The sequence below is a fragment of the Micromys minutus genome (assembly GCF_963924665.1).
Source record: "Micromys minutus genome assembly, chromosome: 27".
NCBI classification, from domain to species: Eukaryota; Metazoa; Chordata; class Mammalia; order Rodentia; family Muridae; genus Micromys; species Micromys minutus.
Genome location: NC_137962.1, coordinates 36,660,933 through 36,683,298, shown reverse-complemented (window position 1 = coordinate 36,683,298; position 22,366 = coordinate 36,660,933). Strand labels below are relative to the sequence as shown.

General features: G+C 49.7%; 2 protein-coding genes across 5 annotated transcripts in view; one reads left to right on the top strand and one right to left on the bottom strand.

Moving 5' to 3' along the window:
• Positions 1-6,232, top strand: part of ACO2 (aconitase 2) — a 37,301-nt gene extending 31,069 nt beyond the window's left edge. Inside the window, exons 10-18 of the mRNA XM_080938991.1 lie at positions 1,184-1,341; positions 1,518-1,591; positions 2,029-2,140; positions 3,380-3,502; positions 3,693-3,848; positions 4,401-4,592; positions 4,864-4,996; positions 5,336-5,457; positions 5,730-6,232. Coding sequence (XP_080795117.1) covers positions 1,184-1,341; positions 1,518-1,591; positions 2,029-2,140; positions 3,380-3,502; positions 3,693-3,848; positions 4,401-4,592; positions 4,864-4,996; positions 5,336-5,457; positions 5,730-5,864 — 1,205 coding nt within the window. The 3' untranslated portion in view covers positions 5,865-6,232. The remainder of the gene's footprint in view (positions 1-1,183; positions 1,342-1,517; positions 1,592-2,028; positions 2,141-3,379; positions 3,503-3,692; positions 3,849-4,400; positions 4,593-4,863; positions 4,997-5,335; positions 5,458-5,729) is intronic.
• On the bottom strand, positions 96-16,311 carry POLR3H (RNA polymerase III subunit H). Of its 4 annotated transcripts, none has more exons than XM_080938994.1 (8): positions 16,233-16,311; positions 15,837-15,961; positions 13,000-13,096; positions 9,749-9,835; positions 9,233-9,296; positions 8,158-8,359; positions 7,607-7,668; positions 96-202 (listed from the first exon to the last, which is right to left on the bottom strand). In XM_080938994.1, exons 2-7 carry the CDS (start codon positions 15,945-15,947, stop codon positions 7,615-7,617), a joined length of 615 nt encoding a protein of 204 aa, XP_080795120.1. In that variant the 5' UTR covers positions 15,948-15,961; positions 16,233-16,311; the 3' UTR covers positions 96-202; positions 7,607-7,614. The 4 variants fall into 4 exon arrangements, 3 of the variants coding, with proteins under 3 accessions (XP_080795120.1, XP_080795119.1, XP_080795118.1); XR_013975569.1 differs by lacking the exon at positions 96-202 and adding an exon at positions 6,368-6,880 and having other exon boundaries at positions 7,376-7,668; XM_080938993.1 differs by lacking the exon at positions 96-202 and adding an exon at positions 6,368-7,492.
• Positions 16,312-22,366: the final 6,055 nt, after the last annotated feature.

Genomic DNA, 22,366 nt, shown 5'->3' with positions numbered 1-22,366 from the left:
GAGCAGTCAGGGGGCCTGATATGAACCCGGGCTCTGCTACTTCATAGCTGCCGCCAAACACAAAGCAAAGAGGAGAAGCAGCTCACTGTCCATCAGAAGACTCACACTGTCACACTGTCACTGACTCAACGATGTCACTGTTGAGAAGAGGGACGCTTAGAGTCACCAGGTAGAACCGAGCACAGTCCGCTACACTCAGGTTCTGGATAAACAAAAGGAAATCATTTCAGTATAAATATACATGTGCCTCCTGCTAATAATACATGTTCTTAATTAAGAAGGGAAACTTCAAAAAGCAAGTCTGGTTTCCCACCTAATCAGGAGTGATAGTCAAGTTTGCCTTTGTAAGAGTGAGAAGAGCTTTCTGTAGTGTCTATATAAAAGTACTGTTTTCATGAACACCAGAGAAGGAAACCAGATCCCATTACAGATGGTTGTGAGCCACCGTGTGTGGTTGCTGGGAATTGAACTCAGGACCTCTGGAAGAGCAGTCAGTGCTCTTAACCACTGAGCCATCTCTCCAGCCTTCTACTAACAAGGTTTTGCTTTTCGTTGTTGTTGAGACAGGGTCTCCTTATATAGCCCTGGCTGTCCTAGAACTGTATGAATACATCAGGCTGCACTTAAACTCACAGAGGTCCTCATGCCTCTGTCTTCCGAGTTCTGTGACTAAAAGCTTGGCCAGCTGTGACTGTTTTTAAAGATCTTTGTATCTCTAAAATACACACACACACACACACACACACACGCAGAAAACAGAGAGTCTATAAGCTTGCATTAAGCAGTAATCATTGTGGATGTGTTAGAATCAGCCTTAAAGTAGGGTACATGCTTGTAATCGTAGCATTCAAATGGGTGAGGCAGGAAGATCGGGTATTCAAGGTCAGCCTATGCTAAGTCAAACCCTGTCTCAAAAAAAGGTAAAGCCTTTTGGGGTTTTATGTGTACTTATACATTTGAATATAATTTGTATGAAAATGGATACAGTATGACCTATGTTGAATGTCATGGTAAGTAACTATGAATGACTAACTTAAGTGTAGCCTTTATTGATATTTAGGTAGCTTCTAACATGTCTATTAGAAATAATCTCTGTGCCAGATCAGTTGGTAATCTCTTTGTCCCAGGTCAGATGGAATCTTCTGGTTACTATCTCCTGATTTTTGACCCTACCATATTCCAGGTTTGATTGGCAGCTGCACCAACTCAAGCTATGAGGACATGGGACGGTCAGCAGCTGTGGCCAAGCAGGCACTGGCCCACGGACTCAAGTGCAAATCCCAGTTCACCATCACCCCAGGCTCTGAGCAGATCCGTGCCACTATTGAGAGGGATGGCTATGTGAGTATTCTCCTGCCCCTGGCTTCCCACCATGCCTGCTGATGCGTGCTTCAGGATGGAACAAGCTGCCTGTTGAGCTAAGGCAATGCAGGCACAGCCTTTCATCCTCCAGGCTTCTGCCTTACCCTTTGCCATCCCTGGCTCTGACAGTTTTCTGCTCTCTTTGTCCTCTGTAGGCACAGATCCTAAGGGATGTGGGTGGAATTGTTTTGGCCAATGCCTGTGGCCCTTGCATCGGCCAGTGGGACAGGTAAGTAGTGCGTCCTGAGAGTAGCCTCTAGCTCCTTGGTGTAAAAGTAAATAGTGGAGAGAAGACTCTAGCCTGTACACTCAGAAGAGCCCTACAGAGCCCTGGCTGGCAGGAAGCAGCCAAGAAGGCTGTATCCTAGAGGGGAAGCTGGTGGCTCTGATAGAACCTTTTGAGAGCAGGCAGCTGCCTCAGTGAGAAGATTCTGGCCTCAGTCTGGCCTGTGCCTTTCTTCTAAATACTCTCAGATGAGACCTGGTGAGCTTGAGGTTGTACCCTGTGCAGTATGCTTGAGACCCTTGGAGACATTTTCAGGGCCTTGCCATTCTCTTCTTGTCATGAGCTAGCCATGTACCATAAGGAACCAGACAAACTAGCCTCCAAACAGCCCATGTGACAAGGCTAGGGTATCTCTAATCCTGTCCGCTGTGTCCTGGCAGGAAAGACATCAAGAAGGGGGAGAAGAATACAATCGTCACCTCCTACAACCGAAACTTCACAGGCCGTAATGATGCAAATCCTGAGACCCATGCCTTTGTCACATCCCCAGAGGTGAGATTACTGGGCCAGGTATTAGTCTGACTGCTTTGGGGGTCCTGTTCCTGGTGGGTCAGAGGAAAGTGTGGGAGAAGGCTGCTTATGGCTGGCCTACAGAAAGTCCTAGAGACTACAAAGGAACAAATTAGCCTCTATCAGTCCCTACCTATCAGCGGGCATTCCTGATTTATCTGAGGGGAAGCCAGGAGATAGAGGCCTTCCTTGCCAGTCATCAAACATCACACTGACTTGGTGGTTCCTGCTGGTCTCCCTCACTCTTGAGGTATTTAGCAGTTAGTAGATGTGAGTACGGACTTTGGAATCTTACTGCCTTGCTCTCCTAACTACATGAGCCTGGTCACTTATCTTCCAGGGTCATGTGAGAAGAGTCAAGAAGTACTCATTTGGAGTTCTTGTCCCCTCCTTTGTGAGTGACTGAGACCACAGGCATGTCTGCAGCTCTAGTTTGCTATTAATTACTATGGGCATTGACTCAACTGACACATCTTAGGCACTGAATGGTGTTCTACCTTGACCTTCACTAGCACGGGGCCAGTCTAGACTGCTCGATGGGGAAGTGGTTCTCTACACTTCCTTTGCTAGCAAGCAAGAATATTTTGTGCACTGAAGTATTTGTGTGGTGGTTCTCCTCTTATCTGTCCCAGATACCTGCAAGAAATAGGAAAGTGCCACAGTAGTGTGGCCTAGCCTAGGGCAGACAATGAGTTCAGGCCCTGACAGCCATCTTAGAAACCCTTGGGATCGTGAGTACTTTGCAGGCCTAGTGGCTCATGGTCCCAGAGGTGGTCCTGCAGCTCTGGCCTCAGATGCGGGGTTTGGCGAGAGGGAGATGGTTAATTTGGTAAAGTACTTGCTGCACATATATGAGGATCTGAGTTTGACTTCTCAACAAAAAACCTTAGAGCGTGTTAGCCAGCCAACCTAGCTAAACAGCAGAGCTCCAATCTCATTTTGAGACTTTGGAAAGTCAGCAAGATAACTTAGACAAAAAGTGTTTACTATACTTAAAGAGCTGAGTCAACACCTAGAACCCCCATATAGAGGTAGGAAGAGAAAATTAATTACACTGTTGTTTTCTGACCCAACATGTACTTTGGTATGTATGTGTACACAAATGTATCTCATGCACATTCACACAGAACAGTAGTAAAAATTTTATAAAAGAAAGAGGTGCCTTGGTAGATGGGCATAGGTGGTTGGTACTAACCAGCAAACTGGCCTCCTCCATTTCAGATTGTCACAGCCCTGGCCATTGCGGGAACCCTTAAGTTCAACCCAGAAACTGACTTCTTGACAGGCAAGGATGGCAAAAAGTTCAAGTTGGAGGCTCCAGATGCAGATGAACTTCCCCGATCGGTGAGCAGATACTGAGATTTCTTATGGCTAGCCAACCACAGACCTGCCTTGGCCTAGCTGCCTGGGCTTATGTGAGGCGGGCTGACACTGTTACCGAGAAAGAATGAGGTTTGGGGCACAGAGAAGCTTACAGTCTTCCAAACATCCACGTGGGGACTAAGGATTCGGTATGTCTCCACTACTTCTGTAGGACTTTGATCCAGGACAGGACACATACCAGCACCCCCCTAAGGACAGCAGTGGCCAGCGGGTGGATGTGAGCCCTACCAGCCAGCGCCTGCAGCTCCTGGAACCTTTTGACAAGTGGGATGGCAAAGACCTAGAGGACCTGCAAATCCTCATCAAGGTTGGCATAGGCATCCCATCCCCAAGCATTGGGTGTGGCTGGGGAACCCTAGGGAACAGGAAGGGAGGAAGGCTGGTTTGAGTATATCACGTGTGGCTCAGCCCAGCTCTGGATTGACAACAGACAGCACTCCTATTATTGGGCCATTACCAGGTAGGGACTGTTTGGGAGCTCGGCCTTTCTAGTGTGGTCAAGGGCCTCAGACTCATGTCAGACAATAATTTATGGGCTTACTAAGCCGTGTTCAGGCATGCCTGTTATAGCCAGTATTTTAGCTCATATGAGCCAGGCCCCAGACATGACTCCTAGCTTCTGTGTCTGGCTTGGAGTCACCCTTGGCAGCTTAGCTGAATAAGCAAACAGCTGCCTTCCATAGAGTATCCTGTCATGGAGACAGCATAGCTGGGGCTTTTGAGGGGTGGGTGATAGCACTGCCTAAACCAGGTGGCACAGCAACACCAGGACTGCATAGATTACAGGTCCAAGGCTGGACATCCCTAATCTTCCCTCCCTGCCTCAACCTGGCCTGTCCTCTCGGCTCACCCACCCAAGGTCAAAGGGAAGTGCACCACAGACCACATTTCTGCTGCCGGCCCCTGGCTCAAGTTCCGTGGACATCTGGATAACATCTCTAATAACCTGCTCATTGGTGCCATCAACATTGAAAATGGCAAAGCCAATTCTGTGCGTAATGCTGTCACCCAGGAGTTTGGCCCTGTACCTGACACTGCTCGATACTACAAGGTAGGCCAGCATTGTATGGTGGAAACAGTATTGGCAGTGTTGACACACACTTTTAATGCCACACCCGTAGCTGCGAGGCAGAAGCCGGTGGATTTCCAGCCTGGGATTAGTCTCTCAATACTTGGTCTGTGTGAGGCCTCCTGTGGCTCTTCTGAGCTTCTATTTCCAACTGACTCATAAAGTAACACCTGAGATAGCAGTTTCCTCTAGTTTCTCATGTGCGCCCCAGCAGCTCCCTCCACTGCCTCACCTTGTCCCTGTTGCCTGACAGAAACATGGCATCAGGTGGGTGGTGATTGGAGATGAGAACTACGGTGAAGGCTCAAGCCGGGAACATGCAGCACTGGAGCCTCGCCACCTGGGGGGCCGGGCCATCATCACCAAGAGCTTCGCCAGGATCCATGGTGAGCCAGTCATTCCCATTGATCCTTCACTCAAGGCTCGAGGTCGCCTACTCTGCCACTGGCTGACTTGGGAGTCAGCCATATTCCATATGCAAAGCTTCCCATCAACACTGGTCTTGGCTTTTAGCTTGTCAGAATCTACGGCATGCAGCAGGTACATCCGTACTAAATGCAGACCTGTTTGGGTCACTGGCACCCAGCAAACTTGGGCGCGATAGCCACAGCTCGATTACCCGGCAGTGAGGTTGTGGGTGGGGTCTGTCTCATATCCCTTGACTGTGAAGAGTGCTCCTGGGACTACTGAGGAACCACACTGTAACTCCATGTTTGTCTTAACAGAAACCAATCTAAAGAAGCAAGGCTTGCTGCCCCTCACCTTTGCTGATCCCTCTGACTACAACAAGATTCATCCAGTGGACAAGCTGACTATTCAAGGCTTGAAGGACTTTGCCCCTGGCAAGGTCAGGAGGCTAGGGGGGAGGGGAGACAAACCTGGAATCTCTTGGGTGGGTGGGGTTGGGCAGTCACCCTGTTTCCTGTCCTACATACTTACAGCTCTTGTGGATGCATGTTCCAGGTGAAAGAGCCAAGCCCAACATTAGCCCTGGCCTGGTACTTAGTACCCAGCAGCTTCCCTAATACAATTCTGGGTCTTAAGAGCCCCCCCCCAGTGAAAATTGTGTTCCTAGGAGCACTGTCCACTCCCCAACCCACACCCATTTTTCTATTGCAGCCTCTGAACTGCATCATCAAGCACCCCAACGGGACCCAGGAGACCATCCTCCTGAACCACACTTTCAACGAGACGCAGATCGAGTGGTTCCGTGCAGGCAGTGCCCTGAACAGGATGAAGGAGCTGCAGCAATGAGGAGCCAGGCTGACTGTCCTGTCCCACTCTGGACCCTGCTGGGTATCAAAAGTGCAGGTCCACGTGCATCATCAGAGCCTAATCTGGTCTGTCCATCATGGCCACCTGCTCTCAGATGGTGACCAGACCTGCTTCCTGCCCTCCCCATCCTCAGCCCACCGAGTGAACCACCATGGAGGGCACTTAATGCCCGGCTCCACCTTCCTGTTCAGTTTGCCTTTGAGCAACCCATGCAACTGTATTTATTTTTTGATGACAGCACTCCCTCTACAGAAGTTTTTATTCTGCCTGATCATTTCACTGGTGGCTGAAGGAGTTTAGAGAAACTTGTTCTTATAAGAAAAAAAAAATCCATCTATTGAATGTTCTGAGAGTGGTTGGTGTCTGCTATTACCAGCTTGGGCTAATGGAGGGTTTTTTTCAAGCCAAGGTTTCATCAAACCTTGATCACATTTGGACCCTGGCCACTGTAGCAAAGTCAGGAGTGATGACATAACTGTTTTATCCCCAAGAGCTTCAGGGACCAAGAGCTGCTGCTTCCTCTGTTCCCCTGGGGCTGCAGCACTAGACCTGGTCTTTACCCTGAGAGTAGGCTCAACACACACTTTTAATCCTGGCAGAGGCAGCTGAATCTAAGTTCAAGTCCAACCTAGACTGCTAACCCCAAGTCCCAGCCTGCATGCCATCTGCCCCTCTAGCCTCTGCAGCAGACATGTGACAAGATAGGCTCTCCCCATTAGGCTGCATCAGCTAAATCTCACATGGAAAGGTCCAGGCCAGCCACGGGGGTTTGTCACAGAACAGTATTTACCACACAAGTGCCGGTGAGAAAGGGACAGCAGGACTAGACAGTCATCTGATCTGTGGACTGGGGCAACTCTATCCCCACAGGGCCACTCATGGTTGCAGTTGAGAGGCAGCAGCAGCCCCCAGGGTTCCTGTGAGGTAGGACTTCATCCCCACTTCCTAGACAGGGAGGGGCTTTGGCTTATTTTGGAGGCTCCGTCTTGCAGATGCTGTGGAAGTAAGGCTGCTGCTTAGTGTTTTAGCTTCATCAGCACTGACCCAAAATACCTGAACAGAGTGACCCCTACCTTTATTACAGAGTCACTAAGCTCAACAGTCTGGTCTCATAAAGACCTACCATCTGTGGACTTGGGAAAGGTCACCTCTAAATGGACCTTGGGGTGAGGCAGGACATGCTGTCCCAAATTGGCAATTCAGATCATGTCAGCTATTGAAATAGGGAGGTTCCTGCTGCTGCCACCAGTTTTATTACATGTTTCTGCTGTCACTGGAGGCCAAAAGTTCATAGGATAGACTGGGCCTAGCTCAGGAGGACAACACCTGCCTAGCATGAAAGAGAGGGCCCTGGGTTCCATCCTCAGCCCTGAAGGAAAAAAAAGTCCTTGTGCTGGGGAAGCAGCTCAGTTGGTAGAATGCTTGCCTGGTGTGCACAGGCCCTGGGAGCCATCCCTACCTTCCACATAAGCTAATGTGGTGTTGCAGACCTGTAATCCAGCACACAAGAGGTAGAAGCTAGATGATCAGAAACAGCAAGTGAAAAGCCAGCCTGGATCCACGACTCTCTGGAAGTGATTCAGGGTAGCTCCAGATGAGAGAAAGTGCTGGGGAAGGAGAGAGCAAGCACCTGTCACTCTGCTCCTGGTCCCACTCAGAGTGCCAACTGCTCTCTACTTTCACAAGTCTGCACAGGGTCTTCAGGCTGCGCAATCACTGACCTCCAGGCCTAGTTGCTGGTCCACCAGGAGAGAAGGCCCAGTCCTGGCTCACTGATAGATCCCTGCCAAAGACAGAAAAGACAAGTACGGGGGGACTCGTACCCCACCCTATTCGGCACCCCACCCTAGCAGGCCCAGCACAGGCAAAAGAAGGTCAGGTGGGGTTCACAACAGTTGGGTGGCTGTGGAGAGACTGGAAGCCATGTAACCACTTCTGCCCTAACTCGCCAGGTTTTTAGGATAGAGGCTCCAAAGCCTCAAGTGGAATCAGGTAACCCCAAAAGGAGCCCAAGAAACACTTTTCTGAAACCATGCTCCAGTCAGCTTTGGTCTCTCTAGACTCTTATTGATTTTCGTCCCTTCCTTAAAGATGATCATGATATCCAAACTCTCGCCTTGCCTGCCCATCATCTACAGCAACCTTGTCACCTCATGGCCCCAGCCCTCAAAAGTAGGCTAGTGTGATTGACGGATGACAATCACAAGAGACCTGACCTGCTGAGGGGGTTCTAGGAATGAAGCTTCAAGAAATCAGTCTCCTGTCAGCTTACCACAAGCGTGTATGGTGCTTCCTTCTTTGGCAGCTCTTCACTTGAAGAGGCAGCCTCGGCAGAGCTGGGTCCTGTGGGGGATGTGTCCACAAAGCTCTCATCCACCACCCTGAAGCGGATCTCCTCCCCAGTGTCCATGTACAGGTCATGAGCTCCTTCCTCTGTCTCATACTCCCACACCCACACTTGTTCCGTTTCATCACTGGAGTCCAGGGTCAAGGCCACAATCATGCCATGGGAGTGCATGAGGCTAAGGGTCCTCTGAAGTACTTGCCCAAGTTAAAACCAGCCCTAGGTTGAGACTATTTGCATTAGAAAATACAGTAAAAGCTGCTTCTGCCCCTTGGAGAAGAGCCAGTTTGTACCAGATTCACCTCTAGAATGAATCTAGGTGCCCTGCATTTCTCATTTAATCCTCATAAACTAGTCAGGCAGTCCGACCATAGGTTTGCCCAGGTCTCAAGATGAGAGGCAGGTTTGACTGCCACCTGTCTAAGGAGGAGGAGGAACAATAAAGTCAGACTAGATTTGCTGACAATTCCACCATCTCATGTAGCCCCTGCTTCTGCCTGCACAGGCCTGGGTGAGAGGAGAGGCTGAGCACCAGCTCTACTCCCCCAAAGCCTACAGAGCCATACTGCCCTCTAGTGGCACACTCATTCTCCATATCTGCCTGGAGCTGTGAGTGCACTGAGCTCCTCCTGGGACCAGTGACAGTCCCATTAAAACAAACAGCCCCAGAGCTGGGGTGAAGAAGAGCGGCCCTGCACTCCAGGCCAACTCTGAAAATCCGTCCCATATCCTAGGAAACAGGCAACCTGCCAGGGTGAAGCTGCGGAGGGACATCTGAAATGTCTCCTGCAGAGACAGCCTGAGTGAAGCGACTAGGGGTGGTAAGCCCCAAGGGTATGCACAGCCCTATTATATCACCCAGGCATGTAGATGCCACAGTCAGAAGGAAGCAGAGGTGCCTGGGGTTTCACACCAGCGCCGCCAGCAGTGGCAGATCAGAGTCACCAGGGTCACCACAGTAGTAGGGCTGCCCACTTGCCCCAAATCATATTTGAGAGGATACAACTTGGCAGGCTGCTGCAGTGACTCAGGGGGGATCAGAATGTCATCAAAGAACCCTAAAGAGACTGGAAGAAATGAAGAAATGACATGAGACGGGGGCTTCAAAGGGACAACCCAGCAGAGATGACAAGTCCCTTTCCCAGTGCGGTCCAGGTGTCTCCAAGGGCAATCTACCCCCCTTCCTCAAAGACCTCCTTGTATATCTATCTATACTACCCACATGGGCAGAGCAGCCCTGGGCAGAGCTCCAAGTACAGTTCTCAGCATTCCCAACACACACACACACACACACACACAGCCTGTCACCTCCACCAGCTCAGCACTCATTCTCAGCTCCTAAGCTGTGGCCTTACAGGAGGGTTGAAGCCCTCATCCTTCCTTGAGAACACAAAGGGATGAGGCACCCCTTGTTGGGCACTGCAGCTGGACAGCTTCTCTGGATTCTGGACCACATGGTCAGCATGCACTGCCCACCCCACTGTGTTCCAGTCTTACCCCACAAGTCAGGGCACCTTACCGTGCACACCCTCCGGGCTGCAGCCTTTGATCTTCCCAATGAGAATCTCATCCAGGAAAGGGTGGAACACCACGTAGCGGAAATGAACTAGAAAAGAAGGCCACAGTGTGGTAGTAACACCAGGCCTGCAAAGAAGGCCACAGAGCCTGGAGCGGCTCATGTTCTCCAATGTCCACCTCAAACCATCACACTTACCCAGCTTTGTGCTGAGTCCTCTTGCAGGCCTAGGCCTGTCTGTCCACTATGCCAGAGAACCAACCCTCCTTCACTTATTCAAGGTCACAACCTGGTCCCTATAAGGAACCATCCTCAGCTGCAAACCTGGAACTGAGCTGGCTTCCAAATCCATCTCAGCCATACCTGAGCCTGGATTCTGGGCCATTAGTGACTTCAAAGTCAATTCCAAACCTTCAGGCTATCCTTCACATTCTGAAAGGGTAGAAGAAACTGGCCAGGCTTGAAAGACAGTCCCGTCTCCTGATGCCTGAGCAAGCTTGCCCTCCTCACGGAGCTGACCTGGGATAGGATACTAAAAATGCCAAGGCTGCCTGCTTGTGGTGAGGTGACACATGGCTGGCTTCATAGGTTCTCAGGCCTTGTCCTGGACCCAAGGAAAAGGCTGGTTAAAACTATACCAACACCAAAATGATTCCTGGCCTCAGCAGAGGCCACATCTCACTGGCCCTCTCACCCAGGAAGATGTTCTCTGCCATCAGACTGCCTATATGAGCCTCCTGTGTCAGACACCATGTTCTACCACAGAGAGGAAGAGGAGTCAGCTCAGAAGCTGTGTGCCCTGTCCCAACCACACAGTTCTGCCCATTCAGCCATGGATAGACTCTAAGGCAGTTCTCAGCCTTCCTAATGCTGTGGCCCTTTAATATGATTCCTGGTGCACCTGACCCCCACAATCATCATTGCTACTTCATAACTGTAACTTTGCTACTGTTATAAATCCTAAGTATCTGACATTCAACCCACAAAGAAGCTATGACCACAAGTTGAGAATCGCTGCTCAACATCTTTCCTCAGACAAGGTCACCAGGCTGAACGTACCTTCCTCAGAGAGACTTACTACCAGCGCTCCTTCAGTGGCCTAGCCTGCAGAACCCATCTTAGGACATCGGGGCCTACCATGCCCGGCTCTGTCCAGCTGCACTATTACCTTGTGTGAAGATGACCAAGGCTTCTGCAAACTCTCCAGAAGCCAGGAACAGCCATGGGTCACTTATCCACAGGATGGAAAACCCTGCCCTCCAGAAAACATTCAGCTCAAAGCTTCTGCTAGGCTTGTTTCATGCTTAATAAAAGGCTAGAGATGTGGCACAGCAGAACACCTAAGCGGCAGGAAGCTCTGGGTTTCCATCCCTAGGACTGGGGCTGCCACATTTTATTGCTTTTAACAGACATAAAGAAACTAGACCCCAGGATGTGTGCTCCCTAACCCCTGGGATGTGCTGAGTTTCTAGGAAAAGGACAAATTCCCGATTCCACTAACATGAGGCACTAGTCGGGTTCTTCAAGCCAGAATGCAGAAGAGGGCCAGCAAAAATGCTCAGTACTAAGGAGGCTTGCCACCAAGTCTGGCCCCAAATTTCTGATGCCCCTGTAGTGCGCCATGGCCCTCCAAGGACTCCAGAGCACTTAGTGATAATCCCACACTGTGTGCGATATACTTAGCTGCCGAGGCCCCCATCCCAGGGGTCAGAGCCAGAACTCAAACATAAATCTGTGTGAAGTCCCACAATGAAACAAGAAATGCAGGGTGAGCAGGACATTCAGGACAGACAAATCCAATCCTAGAGACCAAATGACAAATACCACCAATGTAACGGCAGTATTTCCTTAACGCTGACTTGTTTCTGGTCTTCCTGGAGTCTTGAACAGGCTCTCCGCTCAGCTCAGCAGCATCCTCCGAGAACAGAAGCCTGGCCCTTGTTCAGAGTCCAGCTCAGCCTGGCACTCCTCTCTGAGCAGAGAGCTCCTCATAGCTTTACACTCCAGGCTCCCTTTTCTACTCATGAGAATGCCTGATCCACACAAAGACAGACTGTTTCCTGGGACTCTCTGCAGAGCTCAGCATCCATGTCAACTGATTAGTCTCAGGGTGCCACACCACTCACCCACACAGATCACAAAGGACAAGGTCCACTGTGGCTTGTGTGTCTGTCACTGTGCCTCTGCTCCATTAACAGGCTGCCCAGTACCAGGAGACAAAGCTATAGAGGAGCCCTGGGCACCAGCTCCACCTACCACTCCTCCAGGTCCTGCCCAGCACCCTTTCACCCCGGATGCACATACCTCTTAGTTTTACTGCAGTTTTCCTCAACAAGGGACAGACAGAGTCTGTTTCTCAATCTCCTAGTCTTAGCCATGTGACATCTTTTGGTCAATGGCATCCAGATAGGCTGAAGACATACTTAGGCACAGAACTTCAGACCTTTAAAACCAGTAAGCCAGACCATTCCAGCCCTGGCCAACTTCCCAGAAGAGCACCACCCAAATAAACCACAGAACCAACAGAAACCAGCAATTTCCCCACTCAGTGCCAAGGCCCATTGTGAGCTCCACTACCTTCATTCCCGGAAGCCCTGAAGTAAAGATTCTACAATCACTGTTGGAGAGCCCAGGCTGGCCTGGAACTCCTGGTCCTCCTCTCTCCACCTCCCAAGTGGAATTGGGATTACAGGTATGTAGCACCATCCCTGCTCAGAGGCCACACGTGCATTGTACAGGCCCCCGCACACGCATGTACCATGATATGGGGCTGTAGTCAGCTCTCTAGATTTTGTAGTAAGTACATTATTCATCCCTGAGCCACTTGTTGTGTCCTACTGCCCCTTTAGGTCTCTGGGCCCAGCTGGCCTGTTCTTCCACTGCTCCTCCCACCCAGTAACAGCCACGGCTTAGAGCCCTTGTCCCGGGCATCTGACCATGAAACAATGAACAGCATGGGGCGGGGCAGATATCAGGGGCACACAGACCGAACCACAATCGAAATCTCAAAACTGCAGTGGCTTTGGGAATACCCCATGCACACTGACGTCTTACAGGTAAAGTAACTAAGGCCCAGGAAGGACATGAGTACCCAGCCACTGAAGTCAACTCCTAGAAGAATTAGGATTGGGGTCCAGGCCGCCCACCACCTCAAGAAGCACAGCAGCTTAATTTTTTTTTTTTTTTTTTTTTTTTTTGCTACAGAAAAAATGAGCCCCAAGAAATATGGCACCCTAGAAAGAGAAGGCACTCACCTTTGGTGTGTGACGCTCCATCCCCTGGGAATACATAGGCATCCTCCAGCTTGGTGATATCAAACAGACAGATGCAGAGTCCCACGTTGTATACAACCTGTGCACACATGTGCACACACAGTGACCCCTCCAAAATCCCTCCCGATCACAAGCAAGCTCTGTGCGTCCCTTTCACTAATGGACACAAGTTGAGACTCTGCAGGAGGTAACGGTGGCAGGGACCTCAGGATGCAGAACTCTAAATGAGCAGGGCCTGAGTGACAAGCCAGCCTCCAATGCCAGCTCTGCCTCACTGTGGGACCAGGGAGGGCACTACTGTGCCTCTCAGCCTGAGCTTTCCACATTCAAACCTGAGACAGCAGCTGGCGCGTTACGTGGGTAGGATGGACAAGAAGTGCGCTGGTGGCTGGGTCAGACCACAATGACAGAAGTTTACTATCCCTGCTTAAGTTTACACTTCTGTGTCCCAAAGTCTGTGCCCCAGATCAGAGCCAGGAAGTGTGAGAACTCTATCAGTCCACCGATGGCCTCGGACACACAGATGGGGCTCACAAAGGGATATGTGGCCACAGCTCTTCCACATACTCCAAGTCACACACTCTGGTGTTCTCAATGGCTTGGCTCAGTGTCTGCACATCTACCACAAATATTATCCCTAGTCACAGCCCCCACAAGAGCTGCTCAGGGACTAGAGACACATAGAGCACTTCAGAGCTGGGGCAGAGCTCCCTGCAGTGATCTTCTGTGGGGGCTTCTCTCTCGGAATCTAGTGAACTGGCCTCAACCAGGCATGGTGATCATGCCTGTAATCAGTTGAGAGGGGGGACGCAGGGGTATCAAAAGTACAAGGCCATCTTGGTCACACAGTGAATGTAAAAGTGAGTTCGAATCCCATAAGATGCTATCTCAAAAATAAGAGGGGAGATGGCATTGGCAAAATGGCTCAGCAGTCAAGGTACCTGCTGCCAACCCTAACAACCGACGTTGGATCCCGGGACCCTTCACCCTTCCACATTGTATATACACCCACACTCAAAATGAATCCATGTAATTTAAAAAGAAAAAAAGAAGACCTGTATGTTGTGGCTGAACAGGTATGGCCTCCACATTTTGAATGCTTACATCATCAGGGAGGAGCACAATTTGAAAGATCAGAAGGATTAGGATGCATGGCCTTATGTCAGTGGAGGTGGGCCTCAAGGTTTCAAATGCCCACACCACGCTAGAGTTACTCCCTTGGCAGATGAGGGTGTAACTCATTACTACTCCAACACCACAGGTGCCAACCTGCTTCCACCATGATGCTGAAGGACTACCTCTCTGAAACCGTAAGCAAGCCTCCAATAAAATGCTTTCTCTTCCTGCCTTGGTCATGTTTTTCTTCACAGCACTAGAACAGCGACTAAAACTGTAACACGCCTTTAACCCTAGCACCTGGGTGGCAGATAGTTCTCTGTGACTGGAAGGCCAGCCTAGTCTATAGCAAGTTCCAGGCCAGCCAGGATGAGACCCTGTCTCAAAAAAGAAAAGGAAAAGTCAATGACTTCTTTCCTCCATCTGACAAGCCTCGGGCCTCAGTCTCCTGTAAAGGACCTACCTGTCTCCTACATAAAGCCAAACTTGCTTTTTCTTTCTGGCTATCAAAAGATTACTTCCTACTGACCTATAATGAACAACTTGAACTATAAGGCTGTGGTCTGGCTTCTATCTACATTTCCTAGACCAGCCTCTCTGTTCCAGCTACGCCAGTATTCTCCATGCCTTTTCAGATGCCACAGCCCCTCCTGCCTCAGGACCTTTGCACATGCTAATTGTGCTGGCTCCACAGCTCTATACACCCAACCTGCTCCAGCCATCAAATCAGTCTCTACTAGGCTTCTCCTCACCATTAAGTGTTGCTTCCTCCGAAGTAACCAATCTTTCATTCCAGGTGGTGCTCCTCTGTGTCCTTCATGGCATTACAGTGAGACCCTCTCAAGTCAACGCTTTTTCCTACTGTGCTACATGGGCAGAGCCTCTGTCTCCCCTGCCACACTCTGGCTAAGTATTGGGAATACTGAAAGGAGTACGTCAGAGAAGGCCCCCCGAGTTCACAGAAAGGGAAATACATTAACCAAAAATACAAGAAAGGGGCTGACAAGCTGGCTCAGCTGGTAAAGCTGCCTACGTGCCGGACAGCTCAGTCCAATTCCAGAGACACATTCGACATCCTCTGACAGGTAACACAAACTGAGGCCCAGAGAGGGTGAGTTGGCTAAGAATGCACAGTAACTGAATGAGGAAGCAGGCATTCTACAGCTTCCGTTTTGCCAACCTATTTTGCACACGCTCTCTCCATTTTGTTTGTTTTCTGACAATACTGAGAATCGAACCATGACCCCACAAATGTCAAGCAGATTTAGGCACAGGTCAACAACCGGATGTTATTTGTTGGTTGAGACAGGGTTTCTCTGAGTAGCCCTGGCTGTTCTAGAGCTCCCTCTGTAACCATCCTGGCCTCGAACTCATAGAGGTCTGCCTCCTGAATGATGGGATTGAAGGTATGCGCTACCACCAGCAGCTTTGAAATTTTTTAATTTGTTTGAAACAGTAGCTTACTATATTACCCATGCTGGCCTCGAACTCAGGATTGTCACAAGCCTCAATAACCCGAGAAGCTGGGATTACAGGTGTGCACTATTACTCCCTTGGGTAAACGCTGACATCTAAGTCTGGTTCCTAAGGAAGCGAAGAAAAGGAGACCCTGACATGGGCAAGGCCTAGGTTGAACCAGGCGACAGCCAGAATAGCAGCAGGACTAGCCCAGACACTTCCCGCCAGCCCGAGGGGCCCAGTACCTTGTTGGCCAATTTCTTGTTCAGCTCCTCAGCAATGGAGTCGTTGAGTTTCCGTTCAAACTGCCACGGGGGTATACGCACGGTGTCCACCATCTCCACCAGCACGAACATCCTGCGCTGGAGCTCTGGAAACCGGTGAGCTTGTCAAGCACCAGGGCCTGCGAGCAGTGAAGTAGTGGGGGTCCCCGAGCCGCCTCCGTCCCCTCAGCCTCTGACAAGCCAAAACTGCAGCCGAGCCGCGCGAGAGGGCCTGGGGTCCCGCTTGCGGATGCCACGCTCTTCTCCCGGAGGAAACTGAGGCCTCCTCCTCCCGCCAGCCTTGAAAGAGCGCCGATCCCCCTTACCCCCGCCCCGTCCCGTCCCGCCCTGCCTGCACCACGCGCGGAAGCCACTCACCATCCACGCGCGTCCAGCAGCTTCGAGGTTCCAGCGCAGCAGCGCTCGCCAAACCAAATCAACTCAGCTTCCGGAGAGCTGACCAATAAGAAGCATCTGCCCGCCCCTGCGGGTCGCAGAGCTACGCGAGGCTCCTGTGGGGGCGGGGCCGGAAAGTGGGCGGGGCCGCCTCACTTTCTAGCTAGTAAGAGGAGAGGGGCGGGGTAGAGCGTTAAAAGGGCGGGGCCTCGTTCTGAAGCAAGCCAACCCCAGGTCCCTGAATAAGTCTGGTTGCTAGGCAAGAAGTCGGCTCTTCCATCCTGATTGTCTTCTGCACAGCAGCCAGAGAGATCCTTTGAAAAGACAAATATAACACACCCCAAATAGTCTTTACTCCAGACAAGTACCCAAGAGAGTGGGCAAGAAAGGGTCACCAGGCCTTTCTGGATGACAATAATTTTTTTTAAGATTTATTTATTTTATGTATGAGTAGCTGTCTTCATACACACCAGAAGAGGGCATCAGATCTCATTATAGATGGTCATGAGCCACCGAGTGGTTGCTGGAATTGAACTCAGGACCTCTGAAAGAGCAGTCAGTGCTTTGAACCACCACTGAGCCATCTCTCCAGCCCAAGAAAATTTTTCTTCCCGGGCATGGTAGGGCACAGTTTTAATCCCAGAGCTTGGGAGGCACAGAGGTAGTCAAATTTCTGAGAGTTCAAGGCCAACCTGGTCTACCTAAGAGAGTCTAGAACAGCAGTCAGGGCTATACAGAAAAACCTATCTCACCCAACCCCCCCCCCAAAAAAAGAATGAGGAGGAGGAAAAATTTTGGGGCTGGGAGGTGGTGGCACACACCTTTCATCCCAACAGTTGGGATGCAGAGGCAGTAGGATTTCTATGAATTCGAATTCAAGGCCAGCCTGGTCTACAAAGTGACTTGCAGGACAGCCAAGTCAACAGAAATAAACCCTGCCTCATAACACATGTAAGATAATAGTATCCCTTTCCACTGCTTGGAAACAAAGTATTTCAGGGAAGTGACATGACAGGTAAGAATTGTTAGAGGTAATGATTACATATTAAATTATCTTCATACCAGTAAGTAACATGTTTTACATTTTTATGTATACAAAGTGTTTTGCCTGTATCTATATGTCTGTGTGTGTGTGTGTGTGTGTGTGTGTGTGTGTGTCTGTGTCTGTGTCTTTGTGTATCAGAAGAGAACTTTCAATCCCCAGGAACTGGAGTTACATGGAATTGTGGGCCACCATGTGGGTGTTGAGAATGGAGTCCTGGAGTTGACACACAGTGACACATCGGCTGGTGGACAGTGGATGTGAAGTAGCTGGAGGGACAGGAAGAATATGGAAACAGATTATTATGTGTCCTGTGGAAAGGGGGAGGAGCAGGCTAGCAGTTGGTCAGTGAGGGGAGGTCTTAGGCACTGAGGAGATGGATGGCTTAGCCTCAGAGACAGAAACTGCCAAACAGCAGCCTGAGGGCTTCAGCTCTTAACTGGATGGGAAGCTGGAGCCTGGCCAGATTGATGGGCTGTGGAACCCAGGGTTTCAGAACTCAGTCCTCTTTTATGGTATTTAGCTCAACAATTTGTTGGCACAAAGTTTTTCAGTTTATGGCTTATGTGGTGCTTTAATTAAAAAAAAAAAAAAAAAAGGAAAGAAAGAGAGCAAAAATAAAAAGAAAGATCCGGCCCCTTTCCTAATTCTCTGCCTCGCTTCATGGATGTTTGGGTGGTTTACAAAATACACAAGCAACTCAGTCTACAAGCTCCCCGGCAGCCGAGGACCATTGTATGGCTTCTCTCTACAACATCCGGGCCCAGATCAGTGGTTGGCGGGTGGCCAGGGCTTGAAAACATGGCTTGTTTGAATGAACAAAAGGGCAACAGGGTTGTGATTGCCAAGAGGGAAAGACTGAGGGAAGAGGCGAGCTGGGAGTTCGTTAGGATGTGTGAGGAGGGTCAAGACAGAGGTACAGGGCACGGAGCTCCCACGCCAGCCACCGCCCCCAGCTCAGGAATCCGGCTCTGGGAGACATGACAACAAAGCTCCCAGTTTCCCACACTGCCCTGCAGAGCAGCACCAAAGACAGAAGTGATTTCAAAGGAAACTGCTGCTGAGCAGGTTGGGGTTCACCTGTAATCCAGGCACTGGAGAGAGTGAGGAAAGACCAGCAAAAGTTCAAGGCCAGACTGGGCTACACCAGACCCCAGTTTTAAGAAGGCAAACACTACTAGGGAAAAGACAAGATATATGGTGTGTCTTTTAACAGAAAAAAAAAAAAACATAAAGCCACATTGAAGAATGTTGATGTACCACTACAGAGCGACATTCAAGATTTACCATCAAATCTAAATGCCCGGATAACGAATAATGGTGGAGCAAGCCTGCAGTCACTACTGGGGAGTGATTAGGGAGGATCGGTGGTCAGTAGGGGTTCAAGGCCAGTTAAGGCAACACAGGCAGGCAGGACTGTATGAAGAGAAAAGCAAAGCAAAGAAAGGCTGGGCATGGTGCCTACACCTTCCTTCCCAGCACCTGAGGGGCAGAGACAGTGGATCTCCGAGAGTTTGGGGACAGCCTGGTCTACATAGTAAGTTCCAGGAGAGGTGGGCCTACAAAGAGAGATCCTGCTTCAAAAACAAAAAAACAAAAAAGCCAAATGGGAAGTGATGAGGTCCGTGGGAACCTGAGGGTCAGGTGCCTGGTTCACAGTTTGACGACAGCGTGGTGTCCACTATCTCTACCGAAATAACAAAAACAAATAAACAAAAAAGCAATCTTGGTTCTTTTCTTTCCTTTTCTTTCTCACATCTCTAAAGGTTTATTTTATGCATATGATTATACTGCAGCTGTCTCCAGACCCACCAGAAGAGGGCATCGGATCCCATTACAGATGGCTGTGAGCCACCATGTGGTTGTTGGGAATTGAACTCAGGACCTCTGGAAGAGCAGCCAGTGCTCTTAACCACTGAGCCATCTCTTCAGCCCCTCCAATTTCTTTCTTCTCTGCTCCCCCCCCCCCACACACACAGGTTTTATACTGTTCAGGCTGGCTTTGAATTCACTATAAAGCTGAGGGGCTGAGGTGAGCTTTGAACATCCGACCTTCCTAAGTCCACCTTCCAAGTGCTGGAATTACAGAACTGCATGTGCACCATCGTACCCAGTTTAGGATCCTCACTCTGGGGTCAGGTGTGCTTTCGGTTTTTGTGATCTCATCTCTCAGAAGGTAGAGGATGGAATGAGGGAGTGAGAGGCCAACGTGAGCTACAACAGCGAGACCCTTACAAAGGGAGAGAGAGAGAGAAGAAACTTGAACTCTTGTGTTGGAATGGGACCCTCAGTTGTGCCTGTGCTGGGCATGTTTGAAGCCATGTGATCCGTCCCAGTATTAATCCCAAAGATTCAAAGAGGAAGACCCCATGACCCAGATCATCATAGCCAAATTAGTTACAGCAAGCAGTTAATTAAAGCAAACTTCCTTATTCTTGTTGCCTTCCCCCTAAGATGAGGTTCAAAACATCACTATTGGACATGGAAAATATAAGGGAAACAAAAAAAAAAAAAAAATCTTGTAGCTCAGAGGAAGGGGGTTTCCAAGGAGGAGATTTAGCAGGCAAACAGGCGGGGCCACAGGAGCAGAACATAACAAGGTGGTCATGACAAGTGGTTATAATAAGCTTTTGAAACAAAGATGGTCGTCACAATATTCCAAAGCGAAGACACAGATGAGGTGGGGAAGGGAACAGGGACTGGGAGGAGAGGAGGGAGAGGAAATCACAGTCAGGACGTAAAATAAATGCATTTAAAGTATCAAAGGCATGGTTGTTTCCTGGCACAGGCAGTGCAGAACCATTTATAGCTGAGGTTATGGATGGGACACAACCTGATCCTTAAGAAACAGAGGGTTAAACATAAACAGACGTGGTCCCCGTTTGTCTTTACATGAAGGTGGTTTACAAGCCCAAGATGGAGGCAGACCGATTCATCCCCAGCACAGGTAATAAAATAAACTTACATCTCCCTGTCTGGACCCTGAAGTAGAGCGTCTCTCTTGGGGAGGAGCCAGGCTGTGTCCTCCCTGACCTCCCCTTTTAAATCACAAGCCACCTGCCACCAGCCCTCCTTCCTACCCCTCTTCCTTCTTACTGGTTCTCTGAAACATTTATTGCCTTCTAACACACAGCACGTGGTTATTAGGTTGTTTTATTGCCTTTGCCGTGAGAAGTTCCTGCTTTGCTCTGGATTCTTTAGTGCTAGAAAAGAGCCAGTCTAGGAGTTTATAAGCATCCCAAGGACCTGAATTTGATCCCCAAGACCCTCTCACTGAAAGGAGAGAGCCAGCTGAGGTGTATTGACACAGGCCTTTAATCCCAGCACTCTGGAGGTAGGGGTAGGGGCATCTTTGAGTTAGAGACCATCTTGGTCTACAGAGTGAGTTCCAAGTCGGCCATGGTTACAGGGAGATATCCTGTCTCAAAAAACCAACAGCAAAAGCTTCCTTCAAAATATGTCTTGGGTCAGACTGGCCATCTGATTATGAAAGAGAGCAAAGTAAAAACAGCCCAGGAAAAGACATTATGTGTTTTTCAAACAGCTAAAAAACAGAGTATTCCCAATAAGAATGTTGATGCTTATCTCCTTTTCTTGGTTTTAATTAATGCTCTAAAACTTTTGCTAAAATATAAACTTCATCAAAAGATTTGTCAGAGTATTGTATAAGTCTTCTGTGCCTTAAGATTTTTAAATTTAGCCAGGCAATGGTTCTGCATACCCTTAATCCCAGTTCTCCTGTGACAGAGCCAAGGCTTTGAGTTCGAGGCCAGCCTGGTTCAGAGAGGGAGTTTCAGGACACTGGAGGCTGCAAGAGAAACCCTGTCCCAGAATACCAAAAAAAAAAAAAAAAAAAAAAAAAAAGATAGAACCAACTCTCCAAACGGGTCCTCTGCCCTCCGCCCACATACCACGGTGAACGTGTGGGTGGTAACACATAAATAGATTCATTGCTCTTCTTCTTTTTTAAGTGCCTAAAGAGATGTGTCTGGTAGAATAGACTAGATCGGTGAGGATGGTGATCAGCTGGTGACGGGGGAGTGGAAAGGGCCGTCCTAATTTACAGGGCAGAAATGTTAGTGCAGGCTGGAGATGTGTCCCATGGCAGAGGTGTCCAGGGAATAAGAAGCCACTTCAAATTCACTGTGACAGAAAGACCAAGAATGTCCTAGAGCCAGAGTCTGACTTTTTTTTTTAACCCTCGAAGATAAAGTATGACTAGGTAGCCCAGGCTACCCTCAAACTCCTGATTTTCCTACTTCTTCCCAAGTGCTGGAATGACAGGTGTGTGCCACCATGCCTTTTTGGACCCTCCATTTTGACATCACTTCCAATGGCAGCTACATGACGCTGGACAAGGTTTTCGTTTTGCTCTCATCTGAGGCAGAGACTCACTATGTAGCGAAGGCAGGCCTGGAACTCACTCACTGTGGACAGACCATTCTGGATTCAAACTCAGAACAACCCTCCTACCTCACCATCCTGAGTCTGGGATCACACGGGTGAGCCACTACACCTGGGTGGACAAGGTCCTTAACCTCTCCTCAGCTAAGCATTATCTCTCCCAGGCATATGGACACCACTGGGCTCTGTGTGCACTGAAGGGTTAAATCGGTCAGTGACAGGCGGGTCAGGGCCAGGCACTGTCCCTTGGTTATGGTGGATTACAGAAGCAAGACTGAAGTGTGTCCAAAGGACCTCAATGCTGTTGGGTTCTCCCCTCCCCTCAGTTTGCTTCTCCCGGGTGAGGAAGGCTTTCCAGGAGATGAGCCTGAATTTTCTTCACATAGAGAGAGCCTCTGGATGCTAGCAGATTCTTTGTTACTCAGAGGCTGGCTGGTGGGTTGGTGGGTGTGTCTCCGCTGCTCAGTTCCTGAATGAACAGCTGTGGTCTGTGTGCGTGGGGTAATCACCACGCTATTTCAAACCTTCATTCACTATGCTCTGCTGCCTGACAGCCCCGCCTTGTGTTTACCAGTGGCAGGGTCAGAAAGGAACTGGACAAGAAGACCTTAGCCTCAGCCTTAGCCTGGTCCACAAAGGAGCAACAACTGGCCTTTGAGTCCTGCCTCCC

Bases quoted from the DNA above. Each gene is read 5' to 3' on its own strand.
- POLR3H (XM_080938994.1), bottom strand. From the start codon at position 15,947: ATGTTCGTGCTGGTGGAGATGGTGGACACCGTGCGTATACCCCCGTGG. The intron at 13,097-15,836 runs GTACTGGGCCCC...ATGTGTGCACAG, and splicing joins ACAAGAAATTGGCCAACAAG to GTTGTATACAACGTGGGACT. The intron at 8,360-9,232 runs GTATCCTCTCAA...CCTGGACTCCAG, and splicing joins CTGCAGCAGCCTGCCAAGTT to TGATGAAACGGAACAAGTGT.